At 41.6% G+C, this 23,595-nt stretch overlaps 1 protein-coding gene across 3 annotated transcripts; it reads right to left on the bottom strand.

Moving 5' to 3' along the window:
* Positions 1 to 1,663: 1,663 nt before the first annotated feature.
* rcc1l (RCC1 like) lies at positions 1,664 to 22,584 on the bottom strand. Of its 3 annotated transcripts, none has more exons than XM_085173754.1 (13): positions 22,422 to 22,584; positions 21,357 to 21,642; positions 21,014 to 21,143; positions 19,062 to 19,190; positions 17,543 to 17,609; positions 16,882 to 16,933; positions 16,470 to 16,554; positions 15,506 to 15,687; positions 13,155 to 13,242; positions 11,022 to 11,195; positions 8,314 to 8,399; positions 6,102 to 7,833; positions 1,664 to 5,754 (listed from the first exon to the last, which is right to left on the bottom strand). In XM_085173754.1, the coding sequence occupies exons 2-12, from the start codon at positions 21,639 to 21,641 to the stop codon at positions 7,756 to 7,758; spliced, it is 1,356 nt and encodes a 451-aa protein (XP_085029880.1). In that variant the 5' UTR covers position 21,642; positions 22,422 to 22,584; the 3' UTR covers positions 1,664 to 5,754; positions 6,102 to 7,755. The 3 variants fall into 3 exon arrangements, with proteins under 3 accessions (XP_085029880.1, XP_085029878.1, XP_085029879.1); XM_085173752.1 differs by having other exon boundaries at positions 22,331 to 22,578; XM_085173753.1 differs by having other exon boundaries at positions 1,664 to 7,833; positions 22,331 to 22,578.
* Positions 22,585 to 23,595: the final 1,011 nt, after the last annotated feature.

Below are 23,595 nucleotides of genomic sequence, written 5' to 3'. Positions count from 1 at the left end.
GACAAGCACCGCAGATTTTCAGCAACTTAGCTGGAGATAAAGGGCTCAGGCAGATAACTGCAGATGCAATGAGCTCGGTCACTGGGCTGCAGATGTACCAGATGATGTGCCTGGCAGAGAATTAGTCACTGGTTGGTTCCCCCAGGCAGCCAACTGGACCTAGCAGTGCCATCTCTGGCGGTGTGTGCTCCAGTCATTGAAATGAGAGCCTCCAAGTCAAGTTCTACACTAGCTGACCAGGACCAGAGTCCAGCTACAGGCCTTCACAGAGACCAGATGCCTAGAAAGAAGAAGCCTTAGTCCACCTACGTTTTGTTCAGCAGTTTCTGCACTTTCCCACACAATTTCCCAAGCACAAGCCCCCTGCATACACAAATGCTCTTCCATTGCAACTGTTAAGTCTGGGTGCATTAAAGGCTCTGACGACAAACTGAGACGTTCATGCCATTTGTCATTGTTCTGCTCCAATAACAGTGCTTCCAACAAGCTGTGTGACTGTGCATATTTCCTTGTGCAAATCAATACAAAATATCTACATTCAAACAATTGCAAATCATCAGTCTGCAGATCACATAAACCAGATCAGGCAGGCGATGTCTTTCTCCACAGACACATGAGAGGTTAATGGTACCTCACCTACGGTGCTACAAGTTAGCTGACTGCCTCACCTCGGTGGCACGCTTGTGCCCTCTTTCTGTGAGTGGCGAGAAGAATCATTGCTGCAGGTCACCAGTTAGCATAGAGCAGCAACAGTTTTTATTTGCTTCAGGGTTTCAGAGCATATTCCTCGAGGGGAATGGTAATCTCATGGACCCCTTATAAAGGGGTTCCTGTGAGGGATATTCATAATGCATGTAGTTGGTCATCACTGCATGCTTTTGTTTGGTTCAGTCTGCTGGACACGACGGCTCCTTCAGTGGTTAATTTGATCCTTTCTCCTGGGTCTGCCACGCTGCCTGGCTGCTCGATGGGGAGCGTGTAAATGTCCCTTTCTGCAGGAGCTGTACAGAATGACCAGACTGAAAGGGAACAATGTGTTATGACCAACTTCTGTTCTCTGAAAGAGAAGCATAAATGGGCATATCAGGACATAAAAATAAAAAAACAAACATTAAAATTGTCCTTTGCAGGTCTTAAAATTAGTTAAATACAACAACGCATGACATATCACACCAATTAAGAAAAATGAAGCCCAAATGAGAAGCAATGTGTGAAAAACTAAGTACTTGATGATTCAGTCGCTTCTAAAATCACTAGCTTTTATTTTTGCATTTACGACATGCGGCACTGCTGCGTGTAATCTGAAAAACAAACATCGTGCAGACCAGAAGTGAAAGACGCCAGTCGTGTGCCTGCAATGACCCACCAAGCGCAAACAGCAGCAGTGATGCTATCGAGATTTTCATCAACAGTCTTTGTTGCATCACTACGACAGCGCTCCAGCAGGGGTTTGTTTTCCACTGGTGAAAAGACGATTTTCAAACCCTCTCTGGGGTGTGACACACTCTGAGGGTTAATAAATATATATTTAAAAAAATAAAGATCGGCAACTCTGAAGATCATTATAATCCTAGACTATGAGTCATAATGGTTTTTGTAACTCCATGATCCTTCCTTTATGATCTGCTATCTCAGAAAATGTCTTCAGAGAAGACAATTTGGGATGTTTTGGGCAATGTTTCAGCCCTTTTCTCAAAAGTAAAACTTTCTTTATATTTCCTTTGTAAGAAGGAAAGTTAGGACAGATTCTGTGAAATATGCCTGTACATTTATGCCCCCCAGAGCATGAAATGTAGTCACTTTGGATTCTCACTTCTAGCTTCACATTTCTATAACTAATTTCTGATGTCAGGAAAGTCAGTCTAGTACAGCCCAACACCTAAATGTCTATGTAGAGAGTAAAAGGATACAGACCACAACAAAACACCAAAACGTGCCATTTTGAGTAGCAGTACTGGAAGATTTCCTCTGAAAATTCCCACTTTTGTGGAGAATATACGGAGAAGGGAAAAATGGCAAGATTTTACAGGCTTACACGTGTCGGCAGCTCAAAGGTGCCAAAGCCTACAGGTTGTCAAATGGTCACAGTGTCATAGGCTGTACACATGACGTAGCGCACAAAGCTAACATCCGCTGTGACATCAGAAGGGTGCACACTCCGCTCAAAGCCAAATATCTCCATCTTTTATGTACAGTCTTCAGGTTACATCTAATGTTTGTTATCAGCTCATCACGAGCCATTAGCTGCTGATCACATGAGAGACTTAAGCTACACAAAACAAAGATATAAACCCAAGGCTCAAGTGTTCCCGCCTAATCTGAGCCAGTGTAGGGAAAACCTCATCATACTGTAATGAGCCGCTATTTAGGCTCATGATTTATAGGTGGATCAACATTACTGACACTAATAAGTGTTTATAAAGTTATAAAACAAAGGCAGTTTTCTCACTGATTTCTATAAGAAATGGACTTCTTTTTGCAACGGGAGCCTCCTACTGGCCATTTCAAAGAATGCACTTCCTCACTGGCTTTACTTTTCAGACCTGGAAACCTACATCCATCTTATATATATAGTCTGTGGCTAAAATCTATATATTTTTTTAAAAAGTTCATTGCTCTCCTCTCACCCCACTCTTCCATTCTTTGAACTTGATGCTAGCCCACACAGGTGCTATAATGAATGATCTATAGATGAATGATCTGATTTAAATTAGAACTTAAACACAGAAAACACATTAGTGCACACCCTACCTTTCTCTTGGTCTCTGTCTTCCTTGCTGGGCTTTTTCTTCCACAATGCCCACGCTCCACTCCAGCCTGCAGAAAATGGACAGCAATTGACAGCAGGGAAGACTGCAGGTATATCAGTTGTCTGTATTATCTGACCTGAGTAAACAAAGCAGAGAACAGCCAGGCCCTTGTTGCTCTGCATGGGTGGGCCCCACACCACCACCTCCTCTCCTCTACTTCAGCACACAGAAGGGGAGGAGGGCTCATCCAGCTGCAGAGACCCTCTCTGCAGAGCGGGGTTATAGGAGCAGACACAGTGTGTTAGTGTTTCCACTCATCATGATCATTTTACACCTTACATAATCTCACGCTGCTCGGCACGGCAGTTCACTGACATGCGGTGGAGACGCTTGCTTGCTCCTCAGCTCCCACTCACAAAGATTAAAATTGCGAGCTATAAGTCAAACAGAGAGGCATCTCAGTGCCGCTAATTGAAATGCATCACTTTCATTGTGCAGAGCTGCAAGGTCGCATGGTGGGAAATCTCCACCCACAGAAATGACAAATCTAAACTTTACGGGCGACTCATTAACAGCAGTGAGTCAGCGCTTCATCTAGACCAGGCTGTAATGGCAACAACCACCACACATTTTCCTACGGGGCACTTGAATCACAACACACACACGGGTGTCACCTTACAGGGCTTCTGGGTAATAAAACACATTTCTTTTACATTTCCCTGCAATATTGACCAACGAATCACACACTGTACTTTTTTCAATTGCAGAGATGTTTGCGGCATCTAGTTATCAAGCATAAGACTGGATGTGGTTCATTATATTCAGTGTCATGTGTCTTTTGAAGCCTCAAATTTGGTTAGGGTGAGGTTAGAGTTGAAGGGCATATGCAGAACACAGTGCAGCTTTCAGAAGGTAAAGAACCAGACACAAAAACTGTGTCTCTACCGTCTTCCTGTGACGAAAAAACCTGATATGGGAAAATGGTAACCGAGCTTGCATCGGTAAAGCCTTCTCCATGACAGCTAAGAAAAGTACATGCATAATTTTGGTTCAGCATCATCACAGACATTAGTGCTGCACCTGGTAAATTGTTCATGACTAAGCAAACTTGTTTGGGATTGACCAAGTTAATCTCCATGATGCTGTCACCAACTGTGACAAGAATCATGCGGACCCTTCTCACTGTTCTACAGGTGCATCTGTGAAATAATGCCTCCTCCTAAACACCAGATATGGGTCAACTCATCTCATAATTTGAATGGGATATTAAAAGTGATGAATGAAGTTTTGCAAACCGAAGCTTCTCCTGCACGTTCTCAAATCCTGCTCTGCAGACGGTCGCAGGTCGTACGTTTTATGCTCACTCTGTAATTTTGCGTAAATACATTTCCGGGCTCTTCAGAGGGCCGTCAAGTTGTCATAATGATAAATGGCCCAGAATACAAGAGCTCAGCAAAGAGAACAAAGCAAAGCAGTGCACATCGGGCTGACTTCAGCAATACTCCGTGTTCTGTGAGAATTAAAGTGTCCATCATGTTGATATCAGGAAACCCGAGTTAAGAGTCGAGGTTAAAAATCAGCTTAAAGAGCACGTGTGAGGAGTCGGATCAAATCAGGTAACAATTAATTTTATGGGTTCATTTCTTACAAGTCTTTCTTTCCTACCAATTCACCTGTTTTCTAAACCGAAGTTTGTTTCACTGTATAGAAAACAAAGATGTGCCATTTAATAGTCAGGTGAACGGATAAGACTACACAACGATTAAAATTAGTCACAGTTTGCCAGTTGCTTTGATTACATTTTTAAACACACAAAATTTAGTCTAGAACATGTGTTGGAAATACAGCCACAGTCAGTTATTCTTTATATGAGTCTGGGGTTTTATCGCTGTCATGTTTTAAGTAATAGATTTATTTTTAAATTAGCCAACATTCCAGCAATTAAACCTTTTAACTATTAGCTCTGCAGATTCAAACTTGATACAAATGTTACAATGTAAACTGGAGGTGGACCAATTAATCGCCGCCTCCTTTAGCTGGAATTACAGTCCTTTAAAATGTGTTCAATTCAATTTTATTTATATAGTCCCAAATAACTACAACAGTGCCCTTTATATTATAATACTTTTTAAACCCATCAATATTAGAAAGAAGCCCAAACAATGAGACGATCCCCTGTGAGCAAGGACTTGGCGACTGTGTGAAGGAAGAACTCCCTTTAAACAGGAAGAAACAGGGCGAGCAATCAGCTGGGGGTGAGGTAGGAAGGAAGGCAGCATGGGAGCATTTATCATTTATGAGTAAACAAGCAGCTGTTTCAGCTTTAATATTATCCTGACTCTTACATGTTTATATGATAGATGTATTGTTAAATAAGGGAGACTGCATACATGTTGAAAAGTGTATATGTGTTTCAGGAGCAGGTTGTGAGTGCATCCAATTTGTGACTCGTACCTTGATGACGAAACTTCCAGGCAGGAGGAAAAGAGGAAGTCAGAGAAGATTTGTGGATGTAGTGAAGGAAGACGTGCAGTGCACTGGTGTCACAAATCTCAAACAGGATTTGTTTCTTTAAATTTAGGCTTATCGTAACTGATACTTCATATGACGTGCACCTTCCTAAAAATGTAACCACACATTGCATCCATTCAGTACAGTCCAAAAAAGGATGGATAAACTCAAAAACAGGAACTCGTCTGCCAACTTTAGGCAGCAAAATTGCAGAGAAATGTAACCAGACCAAGCCAAAGTATAAATGCAGCATCAGCCACTCTGTAGGCTCAAAATAGGGTTTAATGCAGAATTATTTACCCATCAGCTGTATGTCTTTCTCCCATTGTCCCCAACTGGTCGTGGCAGACTGCTACCATTCCCCAGGGCTGGTTCTGCGGGAGGTTTCTTCGTATTAAAAAAGGGAGTTTTTCCTTCCCACTGTCGTCAAAGCGCTTGGTCATAGGGAGGGGGTCATATGATTGTTGGAGTTTCCACTGTATTATTGTAGGGACTTTACCTTACATCAGCGGTCCCCAACCTCTTTTGCGCCACGGACCGGTTTATGCCCGACAATATTTTCACAGACCGGCCTTTAAGGTGTCGCGGGTAAATACAACAAAATAAAACTAGTACCGGTACCGAAAAAAAGAACATTTATTCATAACACACGTGAAAAGACAGAGGAAAACTGAGTAAACAATAAAAACGATAACAAAATAACGCTGAAAACCGATAAAAACCCTGAAAACCGATAAAAACCCTGAAAACTATACATTTCACACCTGAGCCTCAACTCTCGCGGCTCGGTACCAAACGACTCACAGACCGGTACCGGTCCGAGGCCCGGGGGTTGGGGACCGCTGCCTTACAATATAAAGCACCTTAAGGTGACTGTTACTTGTGATTTGGCGCAATATAAATAAAACTGTCACACACGAGGTGGGGTGCTTCCTGAACAGGTTGCCAGCCTTTTACAAAGACAGGGCTAACAAAAACACAACTGCTTACTCTCACGTCCACACTTTGGTCAATTTTAGAATCGCCAATTGTCCTAAGAAGCATGCGTTCAGTCTGCAAGAGGAAACCCACACAGGGACAGGAAGAACACGCAAACTCTACATAGAAAGGCCCCAGTGGTCAAGAAGGGTCAAACCATAAACCACATGACAACGCTGCCTCTCCACGACCTCGAAGAATAGGAAAATAGCTCCCAGGAAAGCTCTACACATGTGCAGACTGCATCATTTAAAACTCTGGCCTTTTATTATGAGCAACCACCACTGTAACATTTCATATATGAGAAAAATATGAAGAGTTTTTGTGAAGAAACTTGCATAGAATTAATCAGAAATGAAGAGTTTTTTTTAAGTCTAATACATCAACAAAAAAAAATGAATTTATTTTGATTTAGGATATAAAAAGCCAATCGCTTCTTTGCCATTCAGTGATTTTCACGGGAAAAGCAGACACAACGAAGCAAATTGTTCCTCTTATTTCATTTTACAGCCATCAGCAGCCACTTTTCAGCCCCGACACTCCTACAATCAGCATCCTCTCACCCTGTCAGCGCGACACGATTGTAGTTGCTGTAGATTTTCGCTGCTCGCGTATGCAGAACGTGCGGGCGCGACCGATGACACGGGAGCTCGGGTTGTAAAATTGATTCCTCGAAACTTGTTTTCTCCCTCGGGCTGAGTGCCTTCACCTCTATTTGCAGTTAGCAGGGAGATAATCATTTCTGTGGATTGTTTTGCTGTCATTGGCTTTTCAACAGCTGCAGTGTTTTACAAATATTTTATCGTGCCGCAGAGATTTAAAGCGCTGCTGCATAATGTTTGAAGTAAACCCAAACCGTACGAGTGTCGATGGCGCGCTTCACCGGCCACGTTTTTCCTGTTGTTTCTCCAGTGTGGCAGCAAATGAGTCACACGTGAGAGAAAATTAAAGTTAGAACCACATCGAAGTTGGTGAGAACACGAGTGACAGGGACAAAACAATAGGTATACAGCTGCAGCTAACGTTTATTTTTATAATCACTGTGTGCAGAAGAGCTGTTTAGTCTATAAAAGTTCAGTTTTTAGTCCACAGTGACCACATCCAATGTCTCATTTTGTCCAGAAGCCAAACATGTTCAGTGTATTCTTAAAAAGAGCAAATTTTCACAGAAAGATTCACCGTTTTTCCCACCACAGTGTCACAGAGTCACTGAAAAATCAATTAATTGACGACTCGTTTGAGCTCTAGTTGTGATAGAATGAGGCTTGGATGTCTTTCCCACATGACCTTAAGAATAAAGCATAAAGTGAGCAGTGTCAGTGGAAGTTTGCTGCGCAATCATCCGCTCTGCCCTCCGCTGACGTCAGCGCGTGACCGGGTCCACCGCCCGTGGAGAGCAGCTGGCTTCGCGGCTCCAGACCGAGCCTCCAGTCGGCTCTCCGGGGCAGCCGAAGGTCAGCGGGAGGCCTCGGCCCAAACATCCAGGCTTAATCCACCGCTGGTGAGGACAGGAGGCTCACAGGAGGGACTTCGCCAGCGCCACCATGTGGTCAACGCCACACGCTACATCCACCACTTGGCCTGGTACAGTCACCTGAGGTGGAAAAATAACCCACAAGAAGGAAGTCAACAACAACATAAAATGGAAGGAAGGAAGACGTGCAGTTTCTGTGCTTTTACTGCACATACAGCGAGGACAGAGGGTTTATCTATGTTCTTTCTTTTGTACGTGACCCAGGATTTCACAATGTGCAACACTGACAAGAAGTGTGTCAGTGTTTCCAAATCCTGTTAAAATGTCTCGAGAGGACGTGCTGATAAAGTCTGCAGACTTAAATTGAAAATCTCAACAGGGAGCATACAGGTAGCGAATATTTTATAACACCTTCACACACAGACAACCGCACTTTTCTCTACTTAAAGCACACAAAATTTTCCCCAGAATACAGATGACACAAGTATAAGGAAAAAGCATTTATTTTGATCCAAAGGAAGAAGAAGTGGGTCAAAAATAGACGCTCAGCTGCATGGTTTTCTCTTTGCTTAGATGACTAATACTGAATCAGTGTCTTACCCGCCACGGGAAGTACTGGTCGTCTTTCTTCCCGATGCCCAAACAACCCCTCACATTCTTCCCCCACACGAAGAGCTCACCCCGATCTGTAAAGCAGACATTTAAATAAATAATAATAAAATAAATATCAGTAAGCTGTGACCACAGATTAGAAGGATGAAGCATGGAGCAGTAATGTAATAACAACAAGTTTCAAGTTTATTCATTTATATAGCACTTTTAAAACAACAGTTGTTGACCAAAGTACTGTACAATAATAAAGACGTACCAAATAAAATAGAATATAGATTAAGAAAAAATAGAATCATGGAAAGAACAATAGGAACAGACTCATTTTGATTTAAAAGCCAGAGAGTAAAAGTGGGTCTTTAGACGGCTTTTGAGAGTCTCCAGTGTTGGAGAAGTCCTGATATGCAAGAGCAATGAGTTCCGTAATTTAGGAGCAGTCACGGCAAATGCCCGGTCTCCTCCGTGTTTTAACCTCGACCTTGGGACAACCAAAAGCATTTGGTCGGCAGACCTCAAGGATCTTGTGGGAGAATACCGGGTTAGGAGATCAGCATCATATTTAAGGACTTGGCCATGTAATGTCTTAAAAACAAGTGTTAAAATTTTAAAATCAATTCGAAAGCTGACTGGTAGCCAATGTAATGATGCAAGTATGGGAGATGTGATCCTGCTTGCATGTCTCAGTTAGGAGCCGTGCTGCAGCGTTTTGGACTAGCTGCAGTCGGCCAATTAATCTCTGAAGCAGAGAAAAGGCTTAACTTTTGCAAGGAGGCGAAGATGAAAGAAGCTCGTCTTGATTACATTATTTATTTGTTTGTCAAATGTCAGCTTCAATTTACATACTATAAATACTCAGTTTTCTACACGACAGTTCAGATTCATAAAAAGCTGCTTCGTCACAGGATGTGTTAGTTGGCCTAACACATCCCAAAATATACATATATTTTTTATTACAGTTTTTGGAATAGTCTCTTTGAGCACTGATAGTTCTACAAATGCATCACTGCTTTGTGCACATGGTTGATGATGCAGATTCCTGCATTGCTTCCCAGTAAAAAACAAAAACAAACAAAAACCCAGCAACATAGCAGCAAATGCAACAAAGACATAAACACGAACACCAACGATATCTGCCAATGCTTCAAGATAGGAAAACTACATTAAAAGGTTACACACAACCCACCGATGATACAATATCCACAGATGAGAAAGAGGTTTGTCACTTAAAATAACACAACTCCCAAACATATCCTTGATATTCAACTTCAGCTAATGAACCGTGGACACCCTGAATGTGCTCGTCTCAGCTACACAGTTCAGGCTCTTTCCACCTACTCTTCAAACGCATCCGATCAGACCAGAAGATGAACTGAAGCACAGTACCAAGGATTAATAGGAACTCAGATATGTACAAGAATAAAAAGGTAGAGCTGAAATCAGAGTGTAACAGGTCCTGAATTAATTAAAAAGCAGTTACTAGTTCTCAGTAAGCACTTCAGTCAGTTTTGGAGAATTTATCCAAACCATTCAGACCTCTGGATGGTTTGTGAAAACTCCAGAAGAGGAAGATGTCACCTGTAGCCTCTAATACACCAAAGGAAGTCAGTAACACATTGATCATCTTTTATTGGCAGTATTCAATTAAAAGGAAAAAAGAAAGAAATCTTCCTGTTTTTCTTCACTATTTAAACTTTTCTGCTTTGTTTACAGTTTCTGTAAATTAAGGGAAAATTTCTGTGCTTCAGTTATGAAGCAAAGTCTGGCTAATGAGCTCCCAGTGCTTCATATGTTTCCTAAAGTGTGAGCCTAAAGAGTCGTGCTGATGAGCTGTATTGTTATACTGCTTGTTTTGGTCTGAGAGTAGGTAGAAGTTAATACTTATCAAGACCTACTTACTGTTAGTCCCTCCCTATGTTACAGTTCAACAGTGTTTTTTTTTATATACACACTTAAGATCAAACTACCACCCCGGGCTTTTCTCTGTGGAATCAAACACAGGACCTTTATGCTCTGAGGGAGCGGCTAACCACTGAGCCACTGTGCTTGTTCTTCTGCTGTTAAAGACTTCCTTCTGGATTAAGAGAGCACCTTTCTGACACAGCAGTGCAGTCACACAGGTCAGGCTGACAATGGGCAGATCAGTGCAGCGTATTCAGAAACCTCACCTCTTTGATTCATTAGATTTATTCACTCAGCTTTGCGCAGCTCCGTCTGGAGTCTTAACGTCTCTTTTCACACATGCAGTTGGTCCTCCCTACAATAACTTTTTAAAAATCAGTTACAAGTTACCCTTGTACTCACTAAACTCCACAAAACTCAGTCTGAGTTTTAGTGCCGTTGGCTGGTTACAGCCTCAGCCTCGGACTAATAAAACCTGACAAAAGAGATGTTTCCAGTCCAGTGTTTCAGCGACAAAAACAAGACGAGACAGACTTTTTCATTTCAGCGCCATAAACACTACATCACCCAATCACTCAGGGATAAACTGTTCCCCCAGCGGGCACGTCCGCCTCTTTCTAAGCACCTGAGACTGCAGCAACTGCACTGCGAGTTTTATTCTTCCATTTCTTATCTGGGCTCAAAAAAAAAAGCAGAAATCTGAGCAATAAAGTAGGAATATTGTAAAGAAGCATCACTGTGCAGGTCAGGATGTGATGCTGATTTGACGTGGAGAGTTTGTGTCTTTTCTGTGCGCATACCTGTCACTGCAGCAAAATGGCTGAGGCCACATCTGATCCTGGAGACAACACCTGAGGGGTTAAACTCAGACCGTCCAAACAGTGTCGGGGGAATCATCTCTGGGGTCGAAGACTCTGACAGTTTGGGGCCTTTTCCAAGGATGCCATAGCCCCACACAAACACCTCTCCTTTGTCTGGAAAGACACAAATACCGGACTTTAGAGCTCGACAAGAAGAAAAAGCTACACATATGACAAAACTACGACCCGTTCTTTTACAACAATCTGACAGAACGGCTCGTTCTAAAGAGCTCTCTGAATTCAAGCGTAGTCCTGTAACTGTTACAGTTCAGTCTTTGGAGTTTCTTCCCTCCTGGTCCTCAGTCCATAAGCGGCATTATCACAAATTAGCAACATAGTTACGAGCGAGGTCACTGAGTGCGTAAAAGTCTCCAACGCTTTGCTGCAGAGGTCCAAACCACCTCTGGCATTAACATCAGCACAAAAACTGTCACCGAGAGCTTCGTGGCATAGGTCTCCATGATCGAGGAGCTCCTGCAGACGTAACGTGTAGCTGACCCAGTACTCTCTTCTATACAGCAAAAATATTATTTGACTAGAAAGTCCAGGAAGTTCACACCCAACCACCCAATGTCTGTTTTTTATAATTTATTATAAATGTATCCACTTTATTTGAATTTACTGACATCCCACCAACAGCGGGTCACTGTTAGGATTACTGTCCTGTGTGCAGGGCTGAAATGGTACAGATAGCAAGACCAGATAGCAGACCATAGCTTAGGTCCGCCAATCAGCAGCTCCTTAAGGTACCGAAAACTAAGTATAAATTTAAAGGTGATCGTGCTTTTGCTGTAGTTGCTCCAAAGTTGTGGAATGATCTACCCTTGCATGTTAGGCAGGCCTCTTCTCTTTCTGAATTTAAAAGTCTTCTTAAAACATATTTATTCGCTGAAGCCTTTGGCATTGATTAGAGGGGTTGACTCAATTTGTTTTAACATGTTTCAATTTATTTTAGTTTTTTAGTTATTTATTTTATCTTATCTCATTTTAATTTTCTTTACTTATGCTATTAGCATGTACAGCACTTTGTGAACTCTGGTTTTATGTTAAAGTGCTTTATAAATAAAGGTGGTATGGTATGGTAACAGATTCTTCTCAACAGCAACGAACCAAAAACATGACTGATGAAGACAGCAAGCTGGCTATTATCAGTAGTAGTATAAACATCTTTAAATAAGAGCTGCCTTTATTCACATAAACCCTAACCATCATTTTATAAAGCTGCCACATGATAAATGTTAAAAGTCACCAAAGACTAAATGAAACGTACATGTCATCTGTCCCCTCGGGCTAGAGGAATCTTACCTTTTGACCCCCCTGAATGTTCACCCAAAATGCTTCAAGGCTTTATAGTTTTATAACCTAATATTCAACACAGCCTCATTATTTTTTATTCAGGAGTATAGAAGATGGGAAAATGGACTAAACAGCCAATACGATCATAGGACCTCTTTACTGGGAGTAATATGTAAGGCAAAAAATGGCAGCACAAACAACCTGCACAATTTTACACTTATGTACAGCTGAAGGTTTTATATAGCTTTCATTCTGCATTCATAATCACCAATAATGAAGAGTGTTATATCTAACATGTAATGTGCAAGTCTGATCGAGTAAAAGTGGAAGGAAGCTACTTTTCCCCAAAAATGTCTAAAAATAGGACCAGAAATGTGTCACTCAGTCAGGAAGAATTTATTGGAAATCAGCCTGCCGGTTGACTCAACACTGACGGAAACAAACCACCCACCGCTCCAAGGATGAGTAAAAGCTCAGTTTTAGCACGGTACACTGATGTTTACCTGAAACAGTTAGTCACAGTCTGCCACCACGGCAAAAAGGTAAATGAACAAACAAGCCAGACATGACAGGAATCAAACTGGAAGCCAGACATCCAAAACTGTGCTGAGCGATGCCACCGAGAGGTCACGTGTGGAGCGACTGCTCTAGACTCAAACTGAAGACTCAAATTAGAAAATGCATTTTTAATCCTACAAGCCAGACAATGTAAAGGAAACTTTTCCGACACAAATCGTCCGCTTTTGTTATTTTTTCTGTTTGATTGTGTGAACTGACCGTTGAGTATGGCCACCTGTGTGCCTCCACACGCTGCCTGAACCACCTTTCCGCAGCCTTTCAGAGGGAGATGACGAGGAGAGTTCATCTGAAAAATAAACAAAAGAAAAATGAATAATAGATATATCTATATGAATAATCGAGTAAACGTTGAGTTTAGTCTCTCTGCTTTCTGTCTTTTCCTCCAAAGCTTTGGCCTCATCCAAGAATTACGAACAAATCATTAAAGGCAATAAGTCAACTTCTACAAGTTCCTTTTGGTCCAAACATGCTCATTTTATACATCTGATTGAAAATATGTTCCTGAAATCATTTACTAAGCGATTAGACATCTGCACTTTAGTTCTAAGGACTAAAAACAGTTTCAGTTAGAGGCAAAAGTTCTGCATTCAAACTGCAGCATGCAGTAGAGGTAGCATTTACACATAAATACTCAACTTTGGACGACGCTTTGAGAATCAAGTGGAGACTGTGCGTAAGGCTGACATTTCTTACAGGCAGAAGACAAGACAGCCTGCGTCAGAGTCCTCTCTCTACTGACATTACTTCCTGTGATTTAGAAAAGAGTGCTTCATGTGTAAAATGTGCAGGAGGGAGGACTCCAGCCGGTAACACGCCAGACAACCTGCTGTATTCTCACATGGGCTTAATCTGACATCTCTCAGACTGTGTGCTAAGAAGATGGCAAGTTAAAGGACGTTTAATGTCCAATTTAACTGCGAAAGTTAAATTGGAAAGTTGCGTTCTCACTTGAGGCTCTTTGGGGAACATCTAGGAAAGTTCAGAGCTGATGGGCTCAACAGCTGATGGGAAAACAGCTTCATAGTGCAATGTAATGTAATGCAATTAGTTAACTGCTTAGCTTCACATTAATGCACATTAATTCAGTCTTTGTGACACACCAAGTATAAGTTTTAAAGTTATTTGTCCAGCATCTTTAAAAATGCAGGTTTACAAAGTGTTTTAACAGCAAACAAAAGCAGATTACTAAATTCAAAACAGAAAGCCAGACATTAGATCAGGATAAGACATGCAGAAGAAACACTCAATAAATGAAAGGTCAGCATAGTTAATGGAGAAAAAGTATCTGAATTTCAGGAGCGGGACCACACATCCAAACACGCTCCGTCCGGTTCTCATCTATATAGGTTCCCCCAGTTCTACAAGGTGTTTGTTCTTGTTTACATGCCTCACCCTCCCTTCACTTATTTTTAGTAAATGGGGATCTGCAAGGCCAGGGAGTCGCTGCCAGTCCCATTCAAGGCCTTCCACCAAACCGCAGCTAAATTCATGTCCAAGTCATTCACCTTTATCCACTAAAACACTGTCAAACCTCAAATGAGGACGTGGGCCCAGCGAGTGAATAGTACAAAAAAGCTATGAAGCAATTTATCAGAGAAAAAACACAAGAAAACTGAACACAAATCTATAAAAATGTGTCTTTAGTAACGATAAAAGGAGATAAAGCTTAATTCTGCAAGTTTGTTTTGTAAGACAACCATCATCTGATGGCAAAAGCTTGATCATCTTTGGATTTAAGCTCAACTTGGAACAGCCAGAAAGAGCATGTGTGGGGACAGACCCACACATGCTTTAAAAGTAATCCTTTCTTTTCTTCTTTCAGTTGTGGGGTCACCACAGCGAATCACCTGCCTCCATCTCACCCTATTCCTGCATCATCCTTCAGTCTCACCAACTCTCTGCCCTCCTTCACTACATCCATGAATCTTCTCTGTGGTTTTCCTCTTTTTTCTCCATATTTAACACGCTGCTTTAAAACTGATCGGTAAACTTAGTAAACTCAATGCTCAACTCAGCTAACCTTTTTTCTCTTTGATTTAAATCAGAGACCAGTTTGTACATTAAAGTCACGTCAATCTCTGCCCGTCTCGTGTAGTCAGACTCCTCTATGCCAGTGTTTTCATAGTTTAGGGGATCTAATAAAGTCATTTCTGGCACTGTTGAACTTTTTAGGCTTTCATCTGATGATTGTTTGATTGTGAAACTACAGGATATAATTCATCACACTGTGAACTTTTTCCTTTTTACTGGACTCTTTATGAATCCTGATCACCCGCAGTGCTCAACAGGACAGCCTTATATTAGGACTATTTGTCGGCACAATCTTATGAACATTTAACAACAAATTTCTCTGAAATTTGTTCTTCAGTTCAGTTCTAAAAAATGTGAAAAAAGAAAGAAAAAAAAATAGTGGCTATAGTAAAGTGAGCTGCTTCGCTCTGACGGTGTGGACAGATGAGTGACAGGTGGAAATGGAACCAGGCAGAGGCTTCAACCAGCCACATGAGCCTGAACACATGAGCTGTTCAGGCACCATCAGTTCCCCTCACCTGTGTAGCCTGTGTGACAAAGGCCAGCTGCCTGTATTCGGAGTTGCCCCATCCATACAGCTGCCCATCTTTGGAAACAGCCAGGCTGCAGTCCCCATATGTACTGATCTGCTGCACTTCCACCCCGGCTAGATCTCCTCCCACCTCCACCGGACTGGAACTGATGTTGTGGTGCCCCAGCCCTGGAATATGAGACGCTGCAGTCAGCAAATGTCTCCAGAAAATTATTAAAAGTGAAAATCTTACAAATAAACGTCTTTATTTAGCAGCAACCGGGGCTTAAAATCAATGCCAACGTGGAGTTCATCTGATGGCTACTAGAGGCTGGCTAGGTGGTACAAATCATCCAGTAAGTCTGTGCTTCAGTTTTGGTGAACTTAATTCTGCTTTGTTAGCCTGTTATTTAGCTTTAAGTAGCCACTTGTTAATCAGCCAATGTCATAAGCTGGCTATCATTAGCAGGTAACTTGACGTTCCACCCTTTTAAACCACATGAGGGCTTTTCTGGCTCCCTAGAAACAAAACAACAGGGGCCAATTCTAACTCTAAACCTTCAAAAACAATCAGAGATTGAAGTTGGCTCCAGCAGGTTTTACCTGAAGTGCCTAAAAAGCAGATAACTGCATACCAGCTAGCATTGGTATCATTATCAGTGGTATAAAGTATGTATAATGTAGTTTATGTAGTTGTTCTTGATAGTGATACTAACTGGAAACACAGCAGCGCCCCCCAAGAAAAAGAGAAACTTGGCAATAATTTTGTTTTGATTTACTAAACTGTTCATTTTTCTGCTGTTCAGCTTGAATGTATGTGTATGAACACATCGCTGTTAATGTTATATGTTAAAAGCCACTCTACTGAAGCAGAAATGTCCACTGTAGTAAAGATCACTTTTTTCTCTTTATAATTTTTGGTGTTCAAGGTTAGTGGATGCCGAGTTTCATGGCATGCGACGCGCACTGACCCGTCTGTCCATCTGCACCCCATCCACAGGCGAACACCTTTCCTGTCTCTGTGAGGAAAAGGCTGTGGTCCTGCCCACATGCCACCTGGGAAAAGTAATAAAACACACATTAACTTCACAGTGGTTGGTGTCACATTAAGCCAAATGCTCAATTAATCCATCAGGAAAGATACGATTCAAGTAACAACCTCATGAAAAAAAAAGACTAATTTAATGAATGGACTCCTGAGAGGTGGTGATTAGTGTAGCAACAGCACCAAATGACATTTTAATACGCGTACTGGGCAGGTGTTAGCATGCTTAAAATAATCTGGATCTGGACAGGATGTGAAGCAACCAAATGTTTGGAAAGGGAGGGAAATGAGACAGAAAAACCGTCTGTCATCACTGCTCAGACACAGCCTGCACTCACCTGGATGACCCTGCTGCTGAAGCCCTCTATCTTGTGAATGATGTGACTGCCACTGTTGAAACGCAAGAAAGAGAAATGACCGATTCATCACCCAAGCATAGCAGTGCCTCCAGGAGATCGCAGCAGCATGCCAGCCTTCCTTTAACCTCCCACCAGCATGTGTACCCAAGGCAAAGAGCAAAGGGAGTTTTCGATAGTTAGAGCAGTGATTTCCAAAGCGAGGGTCACAGCCCAAGGTGACATTTTCAGTTTTCTACATACATTTGAAGCTATATTTAAAGAAGAAGTCACAGCTATAGCAGAAAAAGCTATCAGGTTAATGTGGGGAGCCTACATGCCCTCCCCGGGCCTGTGTGGCTCCTCCATGCATGTACTGTTAGTGGCTGATTCTAAATTAGCCATAGGTGTGAATGTGAGTCTGAATGATTGTCTGTCTTCCTGTGTTAGCCCTGCTATAGACTGGAGACCTGTGCAGGATAAACAGCCTCTCACCCTGTGACACCTGGGATAGGCTTCAATCGAAAAGGCGGTCTTCCAAAATAAAAGCTTCAATAGAGACCAAAGATGCCTCCAGATGAAATTGCCAAAACCTGCTGGTTTCTCTGTGACATCAGAAAATTGCTGGTGTATTTCACCAACAGCAGAATGCAGAAAGACACACCTGTAGACTTCATCTTCAACTATCCGCCTTCCACACTGGCCATAGGAGTTGTTGCCCATACTGAAAACTAGAGAAAAGGACAGAACAGAGAGAGGAGTGTGAGGGTGAGAGGACACATCGTGTAAAGTCATATTAATGATTAAGACTAGTTTATCTGAGCCATCTTACTGTTTACTTCAATTTAATCAGTTATTATTCATCTCTGGCTCTCTTCCACAGTGTATCTTTTGTTCCCACTCCCTCCCCTCACCCCAGTTATGGCAGACGGCCGCCCCTCCCTGAGCCTGGTTCTACCGGAAGCATCTTCCTGTTAAACGGGAGTTTTTCCTTCCCACTGTCACCAAGTGCTTGCTCAAACAGGGACACTGACTGTTGGGATTTTCTCTGTATTATTGTGTTTTTACTACACAACATAAACCACCTTGTGAGGTGACTGTTGATGTGATTTGGCATATAAAAAAAATTGTTTTGAATTTAATTGTTTAATTTATTAACATTTCTAAAACATTTCAATTATCCAATTTTTGTCATTTTTGTGTAAATGAATTACTCATTTTTTAATTTTAGACATGATATTATATAACAATATATTGCATGTGTCCCACTCTACCTCAATAAAAACTGATTCTCAAATAAATAAGAAACACCTGAGAAGCTCAAAGTGTTTTAGATAAAGTTGTTTTTAAAAGCTTTAATGGACTCTGCAGTACATGTCATGAAAAGCTGTAAGATTAGTGACTTTAATACATTGATTACACTTAGTAGCAACAACAATCTGCTATGTTGTTTAAACTAAGGTTTAAAAAAGAGATAGTCTGAGTTTAACAGAACAGAATTAAACGCCACCTTAAAATTTTTTTGTATGCTCTGCAAACAGGTGCACCAGGCTAGCAGAAACTTGCAAGATGATTTTATACATGCCGTTTTTATGACTTGTGACCACTTAAAATACAAGTAATTTAGATAACTGCATAAATACTCATGTCAGAAAAATCTAAAATATCAGCTGCAGTACTCTTTAAAACAACGCACCGCAGTGGATCGCACTGTGTTAGCCGTGACACATCTTTCTTTTGTCAGAAACTAGCCTCACAAATCTTGGGAGTAAATGTCTACCAGCAAATTACCACCAGTTAAAACAACATCACAACAAAGCACTCTGCAATTTAACAAAACACAATAAAAGCCCATTTAAATTAAAAAACAGAAATGATTCTGGCTGGCAACCAAAAGTGGCAAAAAGCCTTTTCACAAATTAGGATTTGAATGAAGTAAAACGCGTGTTGGAACATCAGTCTGCTAATTTACTGAATGTACCAGAAGACCTTAATGAGCTTTCTGCATGAGCTGTAACAGCTGCCTGATAATGATTCATTTTTGGTTGGCGGTGGGTGGATGATGTAAATGGACACATGGTGTGACAGGTGGCTGAAAGGTTTCTACAGGGGGGGGGACGACATGCTCCGCAGCTTTTTGTGGGTTTGGATTTAGGCTGGTGCGGAAGGTGTGCGTCTCTTACCTCCCTCTCGGTCAGTGAGGACCAGAGAGTGAGCCCGGCCACATGCAACCTGAACCACTCTGGTCTGCAGAGGCTCGACGAGAGGCAGGGCCACCGGGGACGGCTCCAACACGTAGTCGTAGCTCTTATCTACACGAACAGGGCGAGACGACACATGAACAAATAGCAGTGATGCTCCTTAAATAATAATATAAACTTGTTAGAGAAACACTGAAATGGAATGTGACACATGGAAGAAACACAAAAAGACCACTCCTCAGCTCTATCCCATAGACTATATGGGATAGATATATACCCTTATAGATATATAAAGGATGGATATAGTTTATGGCAGGTTACCACTTTAGTTTTCCACATTACACATTACAGCCACTTGACAGCTTTGACTCACAAATGTAACCCTAGAGAGCCGATTATGGTCGCTGCAATGGTCTTCTAACGTAAAAACAGTGACGTCACTGTTAAAGAGGGCGTGGGTACTTACTGCAGTATTCGCCATTCAGATCAACCCGATATATTAGCAGGAGTAGAAGATATTGAAAACAGAAGCAAAGACATCTTTAAAAAGCCTCCTCTTTGCTGGCCCTCTTATCACAGGCATGGAAGGATAGCTTTTATTACCCGTTACTTTCCAGTTAATAACTTTGTTGCAATTCACTGCAATGATCAACTTTTCTTTTATTTTAATGCCAAATTGCAAAAGCACCTCCTCGCACTGTCTGGATATTTGCATATCATGATTAGCAAACCGCTGTACTAGGGCCTTGTGCAGGTGTTTGCATGGTTATTGCCGGTGCTGGCACTATTATCTTCCACTTATCCGCAGTCAAGCTGACAACAGGCTAAGCAGGGTATTCTAGACGTCCTTCTCTCTATCCACACTTTCCAGTCCCTTCTACTGGGGTGCGAGGTGTTCCTAGACCAGACGAGATATACAATTGCACCAGCAGGGTGGGGGTCTTCACCCAACTGATGTGCCCAGAAAGCCTCCAAATGAAAGCCTCCGTGAGGCTTCCTAATGAACACGCAGGAGTAGCGGCTCTATTCAGGGATCCCTCCAAACATCAGAGCTCCACAAACTATGACTAAAGAGCCCAGCCAGCCTATGGAGGAAACTCATTTCGGCTGCTTACATTCATGGGTGAGGGTTGGGACGTAGATGGTCGTGTACATCGAACGCCTCCCCTTCTAGTAGAGCTATCCCTTTACCACAACAGTCCGATACCAACGCAAGCTCCACCTGTCACAATTATGCATCCCTAGATCCCTAGATCCCAGGACTCCCTTGCTCCCTTGCAGACATCCTCTCTTTGGAAATCAGTGGGAGCATTCAATTGATTTCTGGCAGCTTTCAGCGAATGAGAAGCAAAACTGTTGAAGCCAGAAAGTCTTTGGTGGCTCTCATGGGAAACATAATTTACAAAATGAACACCATGCTTCATTCAGTAAGTCTTGGAACTACTGATTGAGACCACAAACTCATTAGAAGAGTTTCTACTAAGCATATGGATCATGTGACCCAGTACAACCCCAACATTTAACCTCCAGCGTTTGTCTTAACTGCAGACCTTAGTTGTGTAAAAGTTATCCTAATTTCTGGGGTACTTCTTTACTTGTCTCTCTGCTTCTTTTTGCAGACAGCAGTTGCCCCCTGCTGGCCATTAGAAAGAATGCAGGTTTAAGGCACTCTGGCATTGGCTCTAGTTTACAGGCCCAGAAGCTATGTCCCTCCTTGCTATACAGTTCACATGTATTGTCTTGTACATATATCCTTACCAAAAAAGAAACTTCAAACAAGGCTTTACACAGTAACATACCAGCTACAGATGGTCATCTTATTTATACAGACAATGTATAGCATTGCCATCACCTGATGGGTCCAATAGCCATTCTTCTTTCACATCCAATGTTCCTCAAACTATCTTTAAAGAAATAAATAGTTTCTGTCTTACGGCGGTCGTGCTGAGTGCGCTGAAAGCCCAACTGAGAATCTTTGTTCAGGCCCATGCCCCACAGTTTGGTCACATCTTTGGATGGAGACGCGATGAGAGTGAAACCGTAACCACAGGCAGCAGAGGAGATCTGCAACAGCAGCAGCAGAAAGCAAGTTCAGCTTTACAAAGCTCTCTTAAGACATATAAAATGGTTTGTTGACATAGGTATGACTGGCAGCAGCAGTTTAACTGATTTGACTGATGTTTTATGAAGTTACACCTAAATAACAATTACTATCTTATAAATCTTTAGAAGCCCAACCCATAAGACTCAGACTATCATACTGCCGGCCGATTTTACCTGTTCTGCAGTCTCCAGGCGATAAGGAGTAAGCTGGTATTTGCGGGGCTTCTTCCTGCCGCTATCTGGGACTACAAAGGTAGGGATGCCAAGTGCACCAGTGAAGCTGAAGCCCCAGACAAACACTTTATGGGTTGGCTTTTTGTGCTGGCCGACATACTGGAAGACCGGATCACTGCCACTCTTCTCCTGGGGTCTGGATGCTTTGCTGAGTGTTGCATACCAACAGACTTGAAGGCCTGCTCTCATGTGCCGGGGACACAGTCGCACATAGGGTAAAGCCATCCTGTAGAAAAAGGTAGGGATAGGGAAAAACAATAGAGATTAAGTTGATGTGGTTGTTTGACCAAACTATAATGACATTTAATATTGTAATGATAAGCCACATTAACTGTTCTTTAATTCAAAATAAAAATATTCTTTACTTTTCCATTTAAATATATCAGAATTTTTTAATTGCCTTTATAGAACAATAAAATATATATTTTTGTTTCATCAAATTGTGTTATTATTTTTTAAAAAAGGTAATATTAATGTGTGGGGGGGGAAAAAAACAAAACACACTGCCACATTTCATTTACATTTTCTATCAAATTAGGCGTTCTGTGGTTTTATAAAACTACGCACACGATACTAGGAGACTTTTAAATTTTTATATAAAAGCCTAAAGCCTAGCAGTAACTTCGGCATGCACCTGATCCACAGTAGCTTTGATTAAATGTAATTTATGCCTTGGTTAACAATTTAACGTTGGCTGTCCCACATTAAAACAGGCGTACTAAGGGACTCGTGAGCATCCATTTTGGGTTAAATTACACTAAAAATAGTTAATACTAAGTCTTCGTAATCAACCCCGATTTGAAAAACAGATTATAAGGATTTGAATAAGGCATTTATGATTAATCTTATCAGATTGTACATCTGACGCTGCAGAAAGGTAGTTAAAATTAGGTTACATTTGAAGGGACTTTCACCTCGTGTTCGTTCCAACAGCAGCCACTGAGCCGGGGTAAATTTCTCTTCTCTTCCAGTTAGAGCCGCATTTTGTAATGCTGAGAAACTCACTCGGTATCTACAGAAATGATGACTTCCAGGTGAAATTATAGGAAAATGTCTCAGGGCCGTTATTCCATGTTTGTTTAGGTTAACTTTCTCCAACCCAGGATGCACAAGGACCCTCTTCCGTTAAGTCTGTTCGCCTTTAAGAATAAAACAACAACGCCGCCTGCTGCCCTGGAGCTCCAAAAGCGCTCTACAGCGAGGCGAACAGATTAAAGAATGGCAGGAAATATGTGTAAATCATTTTAATGCTGTAGCTGGAGATGACCTGAATGACTTGTATAACTCTGCCTAGCTATGTCTACAATAAAAAAAAAATCACAATTTATTAGAAGATTTATTGTTTTGACTATAAAATAACACATAACTAAAGCTGTAAAACCTAACAATGGATTAAATAGATTTGTATAGGTCAGAAGTGCTTTGAAAGCCAATCAAGTTTCCACAAATGGAAGTAAGCAGTATCAAACAGCCTGGAAAGACACAAAACAACTTAAATAAGACTTGAGCAGTGGAGGAAAAGATTCAAAAGAGAGGCAAAATGGCCAAAGACATGCAAAAGACCAAGATTACAATATGATAAAAATCACACAGATGTGACTGAAGTTAAAGCAAATACAAGCAAAATCACTGCAAAGAGAGAAAATGATGCAATCAAAGGTGAGAAGAACAACTATGAGATGCAAAATGACCACAGAGTGGTTAAAAAAATGACTGCTGGAGGATGTAAAACATATTCCTTTGAATTAAGATGGTACTATTCTATACTTAGCTTCTCTGGATCATATTTATATTATGTTGTTCAATATCATTTGAGCCAATCAAATTACATCAACATAGTATTATAATTGTGTCCAGGCTGTCTACAGTTTCCTGGCTAATTCAGCACCTGTATATGTGTTCACTGTTATGAAAGTAGCATAATAATCTGATAGAGTAATAATATCTGTGATAGCTTTACCTTCCTAGCCGATAATCTACTCGGGTGTCAGATTAGAGCTGATCTGGAAGTGGGTTAATGCTGCAGAGCTGTCAGGTGAGCACCCGACCTTCGCCTCACAGGGTATTAACTTGCCGTAGCAGAGGTGAATGAAATGCCTGGAGGGTCACATGTGAAAACTTCTGGCCTCGGTGCTGCTGTGAGTATTTTCTATATGTAACTCACCCACCTGCATCAACC

This window comes from Neolamprologus multifasciatus, chromosome 10, assembly GCF_963576455.1.
Source record: "Neolamprologus multifasciatus chromosome 10, fNeoMul1.2, whole genome shotgun sequence".
NCBI lineage: Eukaryota > Metazoa > Chordata > Actinopteri > Cichliformes > Cichlidae > Neolamprologus > Neolamprologus multifasciatus.
This window is presented reverse-complemented; position numbering and strand designations above follow the sequence as displayed.